The 17,783-nt window shown below is 44.4% G+C and overlaps 1 protein-coding gene across 1 annotated transcript in view; it reads right to left on the reverse strand.

The window, feature by feature from the left end:
- NUGGC (nuclear GTPase, germinal center associated) overlaps positions 1 to 17,783 on the reverse strand; it is a 63,055-nt gene that overhangs the window by 23,591 nt on the left and 21,681 nt on the right. The window contains exons 8-12 of the mRNA XM_008956228.6: positions 14,977 to 15,152; positions 12,825 to 12,843; positions 10,528 to 10,617; positions 2,114 to 2,219; positions 132 to 265 (exon numbers count right to left, since the gene is read on the reverse strand). Coding sequence (XP_008954476.1) covers positions 132 to 265; positions 2,114 to 2,219; positions 10,528 to 10,617; positions 12,825 to 12,843; positions 14,977 to 15,152 — 525 coding nt within the window. The remainder of the gene's footprint in view (positions 1 to 131; positions 266 to 2,113; positions 2,220 to 10,527; positions 10,618 to 12,824; positions 12,844 to 14,976; positions 15,153 to 17,783) is intronic.

Raw genomic sequence — 17,783 nt, forward strand, 5'->3', positions numbered from 1 at the left:
TAGACTCTCTGAACTTCATATCTTCCTTTAATATGAAAAGAAAAAATATCGTAAGTTAATTTTCTAACTTGGTAAAAGGAAATGTCCTGCCCAGGAAGGGGGAGGATATGAAAACCCAGTGTCTTCCATACCGGCAGGTTTTGCGTGGAGTTGAAACTATCTGTGAGGAGCAACAGGCCAAAGGCTTCAGTCACATACTTGGTCACTGTCCTCTTCTTCTTGTCCAAGAGGCTCTTCCTGATGTATTCTCTTAACTTAGGGATTTCTGGAATTCACAGGCAGCACAAATAATTGTTAAAGGCCAGAAGTTTGTGGTCAATAGAATTCATAAAAGTTGAAAGACCAAGGTGGCGATATGAATGAACTAGAGTTGAGATCCCAAGTGGGCTGGATGCCTACAGAACCAACCTTTCTGAAAAGCACTTTTCCCATGTCTAGGATCAATGACAGTGATGAATGGTAGATCAGCAATACTGCATATTCATTTTCTTTAGCCGTATAAAAAAAACTACATGGAAAAGAACAGGCTAGTTGAAAACATGGGCTCTTTCCTTTGAACAGCTATCACCTGCAGAGGTAAACCAAAGTGCTCAGAATTCTAGAGTCCCAGCCCTTCAGTCCCCCTAGACTTTTCTACCTATATCAACTAACCCTTAACACCAGAATAGCCCATGCTTGTTGTAGAAAGGAACAAGAACCTCTGACATGCAGGATTCTAGATGTGACAGGATTCCTGTCACATCCTAACCCATTGTCTGTCAGAAGATAATAGATGCCACTCTACCCTTTTCCCCATTATTCCCATATGTGTCAATTTCTGTATATTATTCCTTCCATATACCATGCTAGTTTTGTCTTTTATACCCTTAATCAAGCAGTTCCCCCATCTCTGGGAACATTTCACACCTTCTGCTCCTTAACCTCCATTCACATACCTACACATCTAATAAAATGCATGCACGTTGCAAGCCATATCAAGTTCAGATGAGAATGCAGTCCTGACCCTGCCTGCCCACCCACTTTCCACTGAGTATCTAGTGCACGCAGAGCTCTAGGTTCCCCGGGCTTCTATTGCACTCATGGTCAGCAACAACTAAGCCTTATTTTTACTTCAGTTTTTGCATTTGGGTTAGTATTAGCTCCTCATCCAGATTTCAAGTTCTGTGAAGAAAGAGCCATGCCTTATGCTTTCACTGCCTCACAGACAAAATATACAATAGTCACTCAGGAAACAATTCTAATGCCTGAAGCTGGGTGGGAGGGGACTAAGGAAATGATAACCCAATTTTTTTTTTTTTTTTTTTGAGACGAAGTTCCACTGTTGTCACCCAGACTGGAGTTCAATGGTGCGATCTCGGCTCACTGCAACCTCCACCTCCCAGATTCAAGCAATTGTCCTGCCTTAGCCTCCCGAGTAGCTGGCACCACCACGCCCGGCTAATTTTTGTATTTTTTAGTAGAAATGGGGTTTCACCATATTGGTCAGGTTGGTCTTGAACTCCTGACCTTAGGGGATCAACCCACCTCGACCTCCCAAAGTGCTGGGATTACAGGCATGAACAAACATGCCTGGCTTTTTTTGTTGTTGTTTTTTGAGACAGAGTTTCACTCTTGTTGTCCAGGCTGTAGTGCAATGGCGCAATCTCGGCTCACTGCAACCTCTGCCTCCCAGGTTCAAGCAATTCTCCTGCCTCAGCCTCCCAAGTAGCTGAGATTATAGGCATGCACCACCACGCCTGGCAAATTTTGTATTTTTAGTAGAGATGGGGTTTCACCATGTTTGTCAGGCTGGTCTCGTACTCCTGACCTCAGGTGATCTACCCACTTTGGCCTCCCAAAGTGCTGGAATTACAGGTGTGAGCCACTGCGCCCAGCAACCCAATTATTTCACCTTTACCAACCCATGGTAAGATTTGGAGGCAAGAGGAACTGTGGTCTCTGGCACCACAACAATGCAGAGAGGAAAATATCCTTATTTGCAATTCGTAATGAAACCATGGCAAGCTGGAAAAAAATTGTTTGTGTGACACAAAAAGTTCTAGAGCAGGAAATTCGAAGTGCCAAGCTTGATCTTGAGAATTTTAGTGATGGAGATTTAAAAAACATAAATTACCCGTTTCCTCCTCGGTGAGGAGAGCCTGCTGCCAGTACTCCTGGGCGCTGACTGTATACACCAGATCTGAGGCTTCCAGAACCTTGAAGTCCGCTGGCAGTTTTCTCTGAAGTGAGAGAGTCACACAGAAAACAGAATAACTCAGACCATGGCAAAGGCAATCATGCACAGGACCCACAAGAGCCTTCAGCCAATTTCAGCTCACTCACTTTCAGTTCTCCATGACCCTCTCTGGGAACAGACAATGTTCTCAATGTCTGGTGTTGCCATCTGTCCACTCCTAACAAGGTCAGAAGTTATGAGGAAACTGCTGCATAGAAACTATTCTCTTGGGAGTTAATATCAATTCTAGAAGAAAATGTGTAGAGAAAATAGTTCAAAGGTGTATTTAAATGTTCAGAGGGGGAATAATACCAGGATCCTTTCTCAAAAAAGAAACACATGTCTGGAATAGGCAGTGATGTGCTGCAGCCAGCTCGTACCAGCTCCTGAAAGCCAACAGCACACATCACTTTCCTACTCTGCATTCAGTGACGTCACACTGGTAGCTTGAAATTGACAATGTTGGGACTGTTTCAGTCCTGAATCTCAAATTGATAACCCAAATCCATAACCACATTGTGATCCCCAATCTTCAACCAAATAATTCCAGCTGACATGTGACCACAGCTTATCAATACTAAGAGGCACATCATTTCCCTGTTTAAGATTTCTGAAATTGAGATGCATCTTGCAACTGCTATAGACCAGGTGACAGTCACAAGGTGGTTGTCACTGCCTGCGTGTTATGGGCTGAAATGTATCCCCCTCCAAAATTCACATGTTGAGGTCCCAATCTCCACTAACTCCTATTTACACCACAGGAATTGGCAAATGGTACACATCAGCCTTTTGGGTTTTTTGTTTGTTTGTTTGTTTGGGGGGATTTTTTTGTTTTTAAACAAAGAGCTAGTTGTTAAACATTTACAAGCGCAACGCAACACAAACCTGGCTAAGGTCCTAGAAAAGTGACAGTTTCTTAAGTAGTGAGTAATCATACACATTTTAATGCAGACTAATGTTGAAACATTAGTCTGGGTGCAGTGGTTCACACCTGTAATCCTAGCACTTTGGGAGGCCAAGGCAGGCGGATCACAAGGTCAGGAGTTCGAGACCAGCTTGGCCAATATGGTGAAACCCCATCTCTACTAAAAAATACAAAAATTAGCCAGGCATGGTGGTGTGCACTTGTAGTCGCAGCTACTCGGGAGGCTGAGACAAGAGAATTGTTTGGACCCGGGAGGTAGAGGTTGCAATGAGCCAAGATCATGCCACTGCACTCCAGCCTGGGTGACAGAGAGAGATTCCATCTCAAAAAAAAAAAAAAAAAAAAAAAAAAAAAAAAGTCAAGCAATAAAGAATTATTTGAGGGAGTCTTTTTTTGTGCTTAGAAAAACATTGTCGTGGAGAAGTCATACTAGAATCATACAGAAATAGAATTACATATTCTTTCATTCTTCTTACTTAAAAAAGAGAAAAACATTCACCTATAGAATGTGCATGTGCGTGTGTGGGTATTTGAGGGAGGTAGAAAGCAGTGAAGAGTTGTCAATCTCTTTCTGATGCAAAGATATAAAGAGCTGAGTGAGTAGACGCCTTGCAGTCCACTGGGACTGGTGAGAAGCCGTGTCCCTGGCAAGCTATAAGCACATGTAGTTAAGGCTGGAATACGGATATCTGTGTAGACTGCCAGAAGCCCACCCCCACCAACCCCCTTATAGAGTGAGCTGAAGTTGCAAAAAGAATCTATCTGCTGAGATTTTGCTTTGATAGAGTTTTCACTCTAGGAAAAAGTTTAGGGAAAGCTGAAACTATTTTCTACTGGGAGATGAAATTAATGTAGAATTAACTTTAAGTAGGGTTTTAAAACAGTTCCAAGAAAGGCATGTGCTTAGCTGTGTCTAGATGTTTGCGTTATTTAAAATCTGGACCTAAATCTTGTATAACTTTTCTAAAAATTATTGAAGATTAGTTAACATTTATGCTTTTTATTGTAGTAAAAAGAAATGTTTATATAGTGTCAGTGAAGTGACTCTAGTATAAAGCGTTCATATTATTGTAAAAGAGAAGTAGAAACAGCTATAGCTAGAGGTAGGATCCAAGATGTTAGTAGATATTCATTAAATAATGCAACAGAAACATTACACACTGTTCTAATTTAAACACATGGCTTGTCATAATAAAACGTAACACAATATATTAAAGTTTGTAAAAAGACGTTGTATGTGAGAGAGGAGAAAACGTGGAAGCTCAGACCAGAAGGGAGGCTAGGTGTGGTGGCTCACACCTGTAATCTCAGCACTTTGGGAAGCCGAGGCAGGTGGATTGCCTAAGCTCAGGAATTCAGGACCAGCCTGGCCAACATGGTGAAACCCCGTCTCTACTAAAAATACAAAAAATTAGTCGGGCATGGAGGCACACGCCTGTAGTCCCAACTACTCGGGAGGCTGAGGCAGGAGAATTCCTTGAGCCTGGGAGGCAGAGGCTGCAGTGAGCCATGATCATGCCATTGAACTCCAGCCCGGACAACAAAGGAAGACACTATCTTAAAAAAATAAAATAAAAGGCCGGGCACGGTGGCTCATGCCTGTAATCCCAGCACTTTGGGAGGCTGAGGCGGGCAAATCACCGGAGGTCTGGAGTTTGAGACCAGCCTGATCAACATGGAGAAACCCCATCTCTACTAAAAATACAAAATTAGCCAGGCAAGGTGGTGGGTGCCTGTAATCCCAGCTACTCGGGAGGCTGAGGCAGGAGAATCGCTTGAACCAGGGAGGCAGATGTTGCGGTAAGCCAAATCGTGCCATTACATTCCAGCCTGGGCAACAAGAACAAAACTCTGTTTAAAAAAAAAGAAAGAAAGAAAAAGAAAAAAGGAAAGGAAAAGAAAGGAAAGGAAAGGAAAGGAAGAAAGAAAACAGAAGGGTTACTCAATGGAAGCAGAATCAGAAAGGATATAGTAAAGTTGGAGTTACACTGAAACCAGTAATATCAATCATGACCCAGCTGGGTGAGGCAGCTCATGCCTGTAATCCTAGCGCTTTGGGAGGCTGAGACAGGTGGGTCACCTGAGGTCAGGAGTTCGAGACCAGCCTGGCCAATATGGTGAAACCCTGTCTTCACTAAAAATACAAAAATTAGCCAGTTGTGGTGGCGCATGCCTGTAATCCCAGCTACCTGGGAGACTGAGGCAGGAGAATCACTCGAACCCAGGAGGCAGAGGTTGCAGTGAGCCAAGATTGTGCCACTGCATTCTACCCTGGGCAACAGAGCCAGGCTCCGTCTCAAAAAAAAAAAAAAAAAATCATGACCTGATTTTTAAAAATCTACCTGAAATCAGTGACATAAATCGTGACTCATTTTTTAAATCCACCTTTTCTAGCTTTGTCATGAAAATTATGTTGCAGTGATGTCACTCTGCCACTGTCTTACTTGTATGAAATAATTTGATCTGAGCCCCTAGCACTCTTTTTTTGCTGTTGTTAGAGATGGGGGTCTTGCTATGTTGCCCTAGCTGGTCTTGAACTCCTGGCCTCATATGATCCTCCCACCTCGGCCTCCCAAAGTGCTGAGATTACAGGTGTGAGCCACTGCTCCTGGCCCAATTATTATTTTTAATGTTATTCTCGCTAAAAGAAACCCCAGATTCCTGGAGAGTAGTTGCTCCATATCTTGGGGCAGGGAAAAATAAAGTGAACCTGAATATCTTGTTGTAGCTAGACAGCAAGAATGTTTTTTAAATGCTAAAGGGAGTAATGCTAAAGGGAGTCAGCTTAAAGCGTTCCCACTGGCCAAAAAGTGACACATTGAGCATCAGAATGAACACAATAGTTCTGTGAAAAGCTATGAGCTCATTATGATCCTAAAACTGAGTAAATAAAATAAGGTATGTTAAAGTAAAGGCATTAACCACCTCAAACAATGTATGCCTGAGACTGTCAAAATTCAGTCTGTAAATTCCACTTGAGCAAGTCCTAAAAGTTTACCTAACTTATATAAAAGAATGTTAACAGTCTTAGTAGGGGCACAAAAATCCCGTCAGGTCAAATCAGGCAGTAAAACTTTGTGAATTAGGGTAAAATAAAAAGTCGTGTGACAGTTTATAGTAAAAACTGAGCCAAGGCGGCCAGGTGCATTGGCTCACGCCTGTAATCCCAGCACTTTGAGAGGCTGAGGGCAGATCACCTGAGGTCGGGAGTTTGAGACCAGCCTGACCAGCATGGAGAAACCCTGTCTCTACTAAAAGTACAAAATTAGCTGGGCGTGGTGGCCCATGCCTGTAATCCCAGCTACTCGGGAGGCTGAGGCAGGAGAATTGCTTGAACCCAGGAGGCAGAGGTTTCGGTGAGCCAAGATAGTGCCATTGTACTCCAGCCTGGGCAACAGGAGCGAAACAAAACAAAACGAAAACAAAAACAAACCAAAAAAAAAAAACTGGGTCAAGGCAAAATTTAAGGGAAGGTCAAGTGAACCATAACATACCAGGTAGTAAGAAAAGATGTGGAGCTAGAAAGCCTGGTTACTATAGGATGGGGCCCAAATCAGGCATCTTAGAAGGATCTATGTGCCTGTGTCTCAGCCTTGAATCTCAAACTAGTAACTCAAATCCATAACTACATTGTGATCCCCAATCTTCAACCACTTAACTTCAGCTGATATGTGACTACAGCTTATCAATACTAAGAGGCACATTGTTTCCCCGTTTAATATTTTTGAAATTGAGATGCATCTTGCAACTGCTGCAGGCCAGGTGGCAGTCACAAGGTGGTTGTCACTGCCTTGTGTTATGGGCTGAAATGTATCCCCCTCCAAAATTCACATGTTGAGGTCCTAATCTCCACTACCTAAAAATGTGACCTTATATGGAAATTGGATCATGGAGGATGAAATGTATTAAGATGAAGTCATACTGGAGTAGGGTGGGCCCCTAATCCAATGACTGGTGTCTTTAAAAAAAGGGGAAATTTGGATACAGAGACACACACATGAGGAGAATGGCATATGAAGACTGGAGTTGTGCTGCCACAAGCCAGGAATTACCAGAAGCAAGCAGAGAGAACTGGACTAGATCCTTCCTGCAGTTTCAGAGGGAGCATGGCGCTGCTAATACCTTGATTTTGGACTTCCAGCCTCCAGAACTGGGAGATAATAATTTTCTGTCGTTCCAAGCTACCCAGCTGTGGTGCTTAGGAGGTTCATACACTGCACATGGGTGAACTTGGTCACAGCTGTTCACATTGCCCTTCCTTCTAATGAGTTGTGTGCATTTCTTAACTGCCATTTAATATGTCTTTTAAAAGATTATGTTATGATTCAGCATTGAAAGGTCAGCATTTTCCAGGCCGTTACATCGAAAGGCCTGGAAATGGAAACGTGGGGCATATACTTGATGTTAGTGGAAAAAATGCTCATGGTTGGTGTAGACAGTAATTCCAGATTTTTTTGCAAAGCAACACCTAAGTGCTTCATGGGACCTAGGAAAGGGAGACATCCACATGTAGATGAAGGTGGGTTGTGTTTTGATACTGAGGTATATGCAAAGTGACTGCCTATCCCACACCCAGCCAAAAAAAAAAAGTGATGGAAACTCAAAGAATGCCTTATAAAGAACTTCTGTCTCATGTTTTCTGTGATTAAAACTAAATTTGCTCCAAGGCCAGGCACTGTGGCTCACACCTGTAATCCCAGTGCTTTGGGAGGCCCAAGCAGGAGAATTGCTTGAGCCCAGGAATTAGAGACCAGCCTGGGCAACATACCCTGTCTCTACAAAAAATTTAAAAATTAGCTGGATGTGGTGGTGCATACTGGTATACCAGTAGTCCTAGCTCCTTGGGAGGCTGGTGGGGGTCAGGGGGTGTGGAGTGTGGGCAGGAAGATAGCTTGAGCCCAGGAATTCAACGTTGCAGTGAGTTATCATTGTGCCACTACACTCCAGCCTGGCTAACAGAGTGAGACCCATTTGGGAAAAAAAAAAAGTTCCAAACAACGGCATGTAGTACAAGTAAAGGTTTCACAATAATTCAAACTGAAATAAAGTGGTTGGAGAATGAAGGCATCACCTTGCCATCAGAGGTGTGGGTTTTAGGCCTCAGAAGAACTTGCACCATAGCGGTGACAGCTATAGTCACCCTGCAAACTGAGGTATTGCTGCCCAGGCCCTAACTCATACAAACCAATTCGGCATGTTTACTGGCATAGTTGTAAATTGTGTATTGAAGTGTTCTACGTTTCCATTTCCAGGGATAATATGATCAGGCACTCATACAATGCATATTTCTTTAATACCAACAAGAACAATTCAGCAGACCAATACCAGCTGTACTAAGTTTTGCCTCATTAAAACTGGCATCCAAGAATTGCCTGGTAGAATATTTTGGCTTGAGTATGAGGCCTAATGATATTGCGCTAGAAACAAAAGCTTTGAAATTTTCATTTCCACGTTGCACAACAGACATTTTCTGTATCAATATTATTGAAGGCAAAATACAGAAAGAAACTGAATATAGAGCTGGTCATCGGCCAAATGTTTTTACTATTGAATCCAATACCGAAGATTTTGTTTCAGCCAAACATATCATCTGTCACATGGTACTTACTCTGATATATCCCTTATGTTGTGGTGTTTATATTTTATCTTAAACTTGGTTTTAGTTTTATAGTTGTATAAGACTATTATAGGCCAGACGTGGTGGCTCGCGTTGGTAATCCCAGCACTTTGGGAGGCCGAGGTGGGTAGATCACCAGAGGTCAGGAGTTCGAGACCAGCCTGGCTAACATGGTGAAACCTCATCTCCACTAAAAATACAAAAATTAGCTGGGCATAGTGGCAGCCACTTGTAATCCCAGCTACTTGGGAGGCTGAGGCAGGAAAATCACTTGAACCCAGGGGTCGGAGGTTGCAGTGAGCCGAGATTGCACCACTGCACTCCAGCCTGGGCAACGGAGCGCAACTCTGTCTCAAAATAAAAAAGTTAAAAAAAAGACTATAATAATAATAAGTTGTATGTTTGTACCTATTTTAGTGATAAAATAGTAAAAATAGGAGAACACTAAGTGCAGCTCGGGCCTTATCCCTGTCCACTCCCTCTCACACTCTCCCTCTGAGCCTTTCCAAGCTACTTGCCTGTCATTCGCCAAACACAGCAGCCTGTGTGAACAGTGTTCCTGCTTCTGCCTCAAAAGTGCCTTCTCGACTTTTTCACCTTACTAAAGACTACAGGTTCTTTAAAATTCTGCTCTGCAGAGCACTGTGGTGCCTGCCGAGCTGTAGTCCCAGCTACGTGGGAGGCTGAGGCAGGAGGATCACTTCAGCCCAAGAGTTTGAGACCAGCCTGAGCAACACAGTGGAAACCCCATCTTTAAAAATAATAATAATAAAATTGGCCAGGTGCAGTGGCTCATGCCTGTAATCCCAGCATTTTGGGAGGCCAAGGCAGGCAGATCACCTGAGGTCAGGAGTTCAAGACCAGCCTGGTCAACATGGTAAAACCCTGTCTCTACTAAAAATACAAAAATTAACCAGGCATGGTGGCATGCACCTGTAATCCCAGCTACTCAGGAGGCTGAGGCAGGAGAATCGCTTGAACCCAGGAGACGGAGGTTGCAGTGAGCCGAGTTTGTCCCACTGCACTCCAGCCTGGGTGACAAAGTGAGACTAAGTCTCAAAAAATAATAATAATAAAATAAAATTCTGCTCAGAGGCTGAGTTTTCCTGGAACACCTCCCCAGTCCCACCTCCCCTGCCACCAGTGTGACCTGGCATCTTTCCTCCGTGTCCCATAGCACTCAACAATTCCTCCACTGTATGGAGAGCCCAGACTCACCTGGGCCTACTCCTCTGTGGACCACATGCTCATTCGACCCTCCCAACAATCACAGGAGATAGATATCATTATCTCCCCGCTTTAAAGATGAGAAAATGGTGCCTCAGAGAGGTAACCGAAGCAGTAGGACTGAGTTAAATCCAAACTGTCTCCTCTAGGTCAGTAATCCCAGCACTTTGGGAGTTCAAGGCAGGTGGATCACTTGAGCCCAGGAGTTTGAGAACAGTCTGGACAACATGGTGCAATCCCATCTCTATAAAAAATACAAAAATTAGCCAGACATGGTGGTGCATGCCTATAGTCCCAGCTACTTGAGAGGCTGAGGTGGGAGGATCTCTTGAGCCTGGGAGGCAGAGGTTGCAGTGAGTCAAGATCACACCGCTGCACTCCAGCCTGGCCAACAGAGTGAGACCCGCGTCTCAAAACAAAAGAAACAAACTGTCTATTCCAAAGCTTTGGCCCTTGCAACTACACGATACCAGGCATACATTTGTTTCTCAAAATCTAGTTGCTGGGATACAGAAAAACACATAGGGAAACCTATTAACTCACCTTCAGTTTTTCCTTGAGAATTCTAGTCCTTTGTAGTTTTATCATTTCATTTCTTTCTAAAACAGCCTCTCGCTGACTCTGAATAGCTTGCTAGGTTGCGAAAGGAAATAGAAGCATGCAGAGAGCAGCGTTATCAACAGTGATGAGGTGGCAAGATGCACATTTTTTTGGCAGATTTTCATTTGGTCCAGACAGTCAAATATGCATGCACTGTATTAGAATTATACACAGTTGCCGGGCATGGAGGCTCATGCCTGTAATCCTAGCACGCTGGGAGGCCAAGGTAGGCAGATCACAAGGTCAGGAGATCGAGACCATCCTGGCTAATCCAGTGAAACCCCATCTCTACTAAGAATACAAAAAATTAGCTAGGCGTGGCGGCACGTGCCTGTAGTCCCAGCTACTCGGGAGGCTGAGGCAGGAGAATTGCTTGAACACAGGAAGCAGAGGTTGCAGTGAGTCGAGATCACGCCACTGCACTCCAGCCTGGGCGACAGAGTGAGACTGCATCTCAAAAAAAAAAAAAAAAAAAAAAAATATACGTTGACCCTTGGACTACATGGGTTTGAACTGCATAGGTCCACTTATACGTGGATTCTTTTTCAATAATTGAAAAAGATTTGAAGATTTGCGACAATCTGAAAAAACTCACAGACAAACCCTGTAGCCTAGAAGTATCAAAAAATTAACAAAAAGGTGTCATGAATACATAAAATAGATGTAGATCCCAGTTTATATTTGATAATGTACTACCACGAAATGCACACGATTCTATCATGAAAAGTTAAAATTTATCAAAACTTCTGTAAACATCTATAGACTACATGGCACCATTGGCAGTCAAGAGAAATGTAAACAAACATTAAGATGCAGTATTAAATCATAACTGCATAAAATTAACTGTAGTACACACTATACTACTGTAATAACTTCAGAGCCACCGCCTGTTGCTGGTGTGGTGAGCTCAAGTGTTGCAAATATCCACTTAAAACGCCAAACACCGTGTGATACTAATGATCTCCATGTGAACAACTGCTCCAGTAAATTGCGTATGGCAATAAAAAGTGATCTTTTGCAGTTCTCATGTATTTTTCAGCCTGTTTAGAGCAATACCCTAAATCTTGAATAACACCATCGGACCCACGTGAAGTCCAGTGATCCTGGAGGGGCTCCCAAGTAGCAGAGAAAAGTCATGACATTACAAGAAAAAGTTGAATCGCTTCATATGTGCCGTAGATTGAGGTCTGCAGCTGCTGTTGCCTGTCAGTTTAGATGTACGATTCATCTTGTAAACAGATGAAGTAAACTTATGCTATTAATAAATACGGTGCCGTATTGTAAATGTATTTTCTCTTCCTTATGATTTTCTTTCTTTCTTTTTTTTTTTGTTGTTGTTGTTTGAGATGGAGTCTCACTGTTGCTCAGGCTGGAGTGCAGTGGCGCGATCTCGGCTCAGTGCAACCTCCGCCTCCCAGGTTCAAGTGATTGTCCTGCCTCAGCCTACTGAGTAGCTGGGATTACAGGTGCATTCCACCAGGCCCAGCTAATTTTTGCATTTTTAGTAGAAACGGGGTTTCACCATGTTGGTTGGGCTGGTCTTAACTCCTGACCTCATGATCCGCCCACCTCAGCCTTCCAAAGTGTTGGGATTACAGGCATGAGTCACCAAGCCCTGCCATGATTTTCTTAATGACATTTTCTTTTCTCTAGCTTACCTATTGTAAGAATACAGAACATAATACATACACAAAATATGTATTAATCGACTGTTTATGCTATCAGTAAGACTGCCAATCAACAGTGGCTATTAGTAGTTAAGTTTTTGGGGAATCAAAAATTATGTGTGGATTTTCAATTGAGCAGGGAGTTGGCACACTAATCTCTACATTGTTCAAGAGCCAACTGTAATATTAGTCATAAAAAGTATTATTTAAAAAGAATTAGTTCAGGCCGGGCGCGGTGGCTCACGCCTGTAATCCCAGCACTTTGGGAGGCTGAAGCAGGTGGATCACCTGAGGTCAGGGGTTCGAAACCAGCCTGCCCAACGTGGTGAAACCCCATCTCTACTAAAAATACAAAAATTAGCCAGGCATGGTGGTGGGTACCTGTAATCCCAGCTACTCCGGAGGCTGAATTAGGAGAATTGCTTGAACCTGGGAGGCAGAGGTTGCTGTGAGCCGAGATCGCGCCACTGCACTCCAGCCTGGGTGACAGAGTGAGACTCTGTCTCAAAAAAATTAAAAATAAATAAATAATAATTAAAAAATAAAAATAAAAATAAACTAGTTCATACTTACATTTCCCACCTTTCTTTCCCTGAAATGAAATTAGAAAAATGTAACAATTACTTAACTTTTACTATGTGTCACTGCAGTCTTTCGACTTTCCCCAAAAGCAGCACACACTCCCCTGTGTCTGTGCCTTTTCATAAGTTCTTTCTTTGACCCAATGCTCTCTCTTCTGACCCATCTCCAGCATCCACTTGAAAAAAGTGCCTTCATTTCTCAATGGCCAGCCAGCGTTTCGTCAGCTGTGAACATTTTCTGTGACCTCACTCCCTGTCCCAGTCAAAAATGCAGCCCTCTCACCCTGGGTTCCCATAGCACCTGGCTTGTCCCTTCATGTATAACCTTTAACCCTCTTTTAGATGGTGAGCTCAAAGACTGGGCAATGTGCCTCTGAATCCACAGCCCCTACCTGTGTTCAATAAATGCTTATCATTAATAAATTAGATTTAATTATGTTAATTTTTTTTTTCAGACGGAGTCTCGCTCTGTTGCCCAGGCTGGAGTGCAGTGGTACGATCTCAGCTCACTGCAACCTCCACATTCCAGGTCCAAGCGATTCCCCTGCCTCAGCCTCCTGAGTAGCTGGGACTACAGGTGTGCATCACCACGCCCAGCCAATTTATTTTGTATTTTTTAGTACAGATGGGTTTCACCATGTTGGCCAGGATGGTCTCAATCTCCTGACCTTGTGATCTGCCCGCCTCAGCCTCCCAAAGTGCTGGGATTACAGGTGTGAGCCACCACACTCAGCCTAATTGTGTAAATTTTAGTGTTGGCATTGGAAAGGGAGGGCTGGAGATATTCTCTGCTGGGGTGAGATGGGGAGAAATGAAGCTGCAATTCCAACCCAGACCACGACAGCAAGGGAATTCCTGGAGACAGCAGTCAGACCTAAGCTTCAGTGGGCATGGAGGAAATGGTGGAGGGGCTGTAAAGGAGCTGTTGTTGGAGGTGAGACACATCCGTGACATCACATCCCGTGAGCACACACCCCATGGATCCAGGAAAGCCCAGTTTATACCCGCTGATCCCCTCTAAGGACTAATCATACCCCCTCTCACTCTCAAAATTGTCCCAATATAGAAGGTTAGTTATAGTCTTCCTAACTATAGGGACAACAGAGCTCTCCATAGAAATCAACATCTATTAAGCCCAAAAATGCATACCTTTCATTGTTATTTGTTATCATACAACTCTTAGAGAATGCATCTACCTTCTCCCGAAGTTCTAAAACTTTTGAGGACCTGTTCCAAGTGAGTTAAAAAGTTCAGAAGTCTCTGGCTGGGGATGCTGGGCTTAATACCTAGGTGATGGGTTGATCTGTGCATCAAACCACCATGGCACATGTTTACCTGTGTAACAAACCTGCACATCCTGCACATGTACCCTGGAACTTAAAATAAAAATAAAAATTTAATGATTTTTAAAAAGCTCAGGAGTACAAAAACCTGAAACATCAAAGCTGTACCCTGGGCTGGGTGCAGTGGCTCACACCTGTAATCCCAGCACTTTGGGAGGCCAAGGCGGGCAGATCACCTGATGTCCGGAGTTCAAGACCACCCCGGCCAACATGGTGAAACCCCATCTCTACTAAAATACAAAAATTAGCTGGGCGGACCGGCCAGCGCCTGTAATCCCAGCTACTCGGCAGGCTGAGGCAGGAGAATTGCTTGAACCCAGGAGACGGAGGTTGCAGTGAGCTGAGATCGTGCCATTGCACTCCAGCCTGGGTGGCACAGCAAGACACTGTGCCAAAAAAAAAAAAAAAGCTGTACCCTACCAGATAGGATTATAGGCTGTACCCCCTAGTTATGGGGGCATCTACACTTTCTACATCTGTGGAGCAGGTGGGATCATCACATCACACAGTGCAGGAGGTACACCATCTGCATCTGGTACATGTGAGTGGCACCCCCAGAGCTGTGTAGGGGACACCAGCTTGGCACTAAGCAGCTACCCTGGAAGGTTCAGATTCCTAAGACAACCCAACCAAGGGTCCTGATGTCCCAGGAAGTCACCCAGCCTTTTCTTTCCTCCACAACAATCACTTCCTGAAGCCCTCTAACCACGTTACAAAGTCAAGCTCCATGCTACTGTAGTCAGGACCCACAGAGGAAAGCCCCTGACTGGAGCCCACATCCCTGCGAGCCCAGCACAATACCTTAGGTATTCTGGCAAGTGGAGTTTGTCCATCTTGGTGACCACCAGGGCCACGTCCCTACAGAAGCCCCGCTGGCAGGCTTTGATGCTCTCATTCAGAAGGTCTTCGTGGGCTCGCCCCCCAGAAACTCGCTCTATGTCGCTGATCACCCAGATCACTGAGCACTTGTCAATGGTCTGCAAAACATGACCACGGCATGTGTCAGCACAGGAATGGAGTCACGGTTCCTGAGGACCGATTCCCTAATGTATCCCTTAAGCCTCTCCCTCCAGTCCCACCGCTCACCGCTCCCCACCGCACTCTGTGCACTAGCTGGACTGAGCTATGCGTTGTTTCTCATATGTGCCTTGTTTTGTTAATTCCCTGGCCACAGCCTCTGCCTAGCCCCCATTTGTTCCTCAAGACTGTAGAGGACTTCTCGGGCATTGGGCTGGCCTCTGCATCCTGTAACACCTGGGACTTACCTCAAGCAGCGCCTGTGAGACACAGTGACTGCACCGGGTCTGCTCTCTGCCCCTTGATGGGAAGCGACTGTCTGCACCTTCCCTCTTGGGATCCACCTCACCTCAAGCCCAGTGCTTGGCACACAGGAGAGGCTTCACAGAAGTTTGTGGCATTAGAGATTGACAGAATTCCCTAAATCAGTCCTCCAGTCCCAGTCCCAGATCCATCACTGGCTTGCTTTATCTCAGTTGTCCCCTGGGGAAAATTCTTGTTTTTTCCAGAACTAGGTTTGGTGGTGCACCTACCCTCTAAGCTGTCACCTGACGGCAGCATTTTGATGTTTGACTGCCCCTGCACGTTTAGTTCAATGCCACCAGATGGCAGCATGGAGCCAGAAACCATATGACAAGTTGCAAAGGCCAATGAACATGAAACAACATAATGGCGTGAATGTTGCTTTATTAAATATGCAACTTTCACATGACGATCATGTGTAGCCTGTGACGTTTCTCTAATTGTATTGTTACTCTTGTCTTACCTCCACATAAATGAAAATCTGGTTCAACTCAGGGATTGAGTTTATTTGTGGTTCCTCAGTGCTTTGCATACAAAGGGATGACAAGTTTGTGACTTGAAAATTAAATCATCATTTTGCTTTACACCAGTAGTTTTTAACTAGTAGAGATTTTGTGCCCCAGAATATATAAACAGTCTCCAATTTGTGATGATTCAGCTTACAATTTTTCTTTTCAACTTTACAATGGGTTTACTGAACAATTGGTAAGTCCAGTACAAACGGGGCTAATGATGGTTATGATTCCAGCTTACAGTAGGCTTATCAGGATGCAATTCTATGGTACATCAATGAGCATCTGTATTTGGCAAAAAATGTCTGGAGACATTTTTAATTGTGACAACCTTGGGGGGGTACTTGAAGGTAAAGGCCGAGGATGCAGCTAAACATTCTTCAATGCCCAGGACAGCCCAACCCCAGCTCCCATCCCACAAATAATTATCTGGCAGCCCAAAATGTCAAGAGTTTGAGAAACCCTGATCCAGGGCAGTGGGTTTCAGCTTGCTTTTAGCATGGGAGGCTTTTTCAAATGAAATCTTAGTTAGAATTCCAACATATAAACTTGATTTTTAAAAAGCAGAACTGCTCTGGTTGAATTGGGAGTGCAGGACCCAGAACCACCATCGGGTCAATGCCCTCTACCCTCTGTCCAGGAACCTTTTGGCTCCATACATCACTGCTTAAAAAGCATCTGTTTCTCAAGTTAGAGAAACCCCTTGGATTATAGGGAAGTAATGAGGCCCAAGCGGTAAAGAGACTCGAGTGGGGCCACACGACGATGGATCCTGTCTCTCCTCTATACGTGAATAGACTTTGATTTAGGCAAGAAAATAAAAACCATTACGGCCCTTCTGCTTCCCAAAGTATAATCAACTTAGAAAAGCTTTGGGCTCTGGGCCAGATGTGGTGGCTCACGCCTGTAATCCCAACATTTTGGGAGGCTAAAGCAGGCAGATCACTTGAGCTCAGGAGTTCACCAGCCTGGGCAATATGGTAAAATCTCATCTCTACAAAAAAAAAAAAAAAAATTAGCCAAGTGTGGTTGTGTGCACCTGTAGCCCCAGCTACTCGGGAGGCTGGGACAGCAGGATTGCTCAAGCCTAGGAGGTCAAGGTTGCAGTCAGCCATGATTATGCCACTGTACTCCAGTCTGGGCAACAGAGCAAGATGCTGTCGCAAACAAAACAAAACAAAACAAAACAAAAGTAGAAGCAGCTTCCAGCTCTGTAGCGTCAACAGTGGGCAGAGAATGGTCCAGCCAGCAGAAGGCCATAAGGATGCTAGGCTGGGTGCTCCTTAAGGGCAGGGCCCCCGTCACCTTCATATTCCCCATGGTCCTGGTAAGCCACAGGTGCTTAGTGTTTACTAACGTGAGAAAAAGACAGCAACCATAAAGGGTGCAGTGGTTAAATTTCAGACCGACCCCACACAAAGCTCCCACTGCCAGGGTTTGGTAAAGTTAGCGTCGCAGAAGATACAAAAAAGCATTTCGATAAAACCTGAACTGCCAGACTTAGGAGTAGATGAGGTGGCACCCCACCACCCCCAACCTGCATCTCCCCAGGCCCCCACTTTGAGAATGGGACTCAGAGGAGTTCAGAGACATGCCTCAAGTCACGTGATTTCTAAGTGGCAGATCAGATTCAGGGACATCTGAATTCATAACGGGTTTTAGGGAAGGCAAGACTGGCAGCCTGAAAGACATAGGGAGGGCGACTGTGTCGTTTTCCCTGCAAAGAGGGGGGTCTTGAGTAACTTCTTGTGAGAGGAGGTCAAGAAAACCCACAAG

This window comes from Pan paniscus, chromosome 7 (assembly GCF_029289425.2).
Source record: "Pan paniscus chromosome 7, NHGRI_mPanPan1-v2.0_pri, whole genome shotgun sequence".
Lineage (NCBI taxonomy): Eukaryota > Metazoa > Chordata > Mammalia > Primates > Hominidae > Pan > Pan paniscus.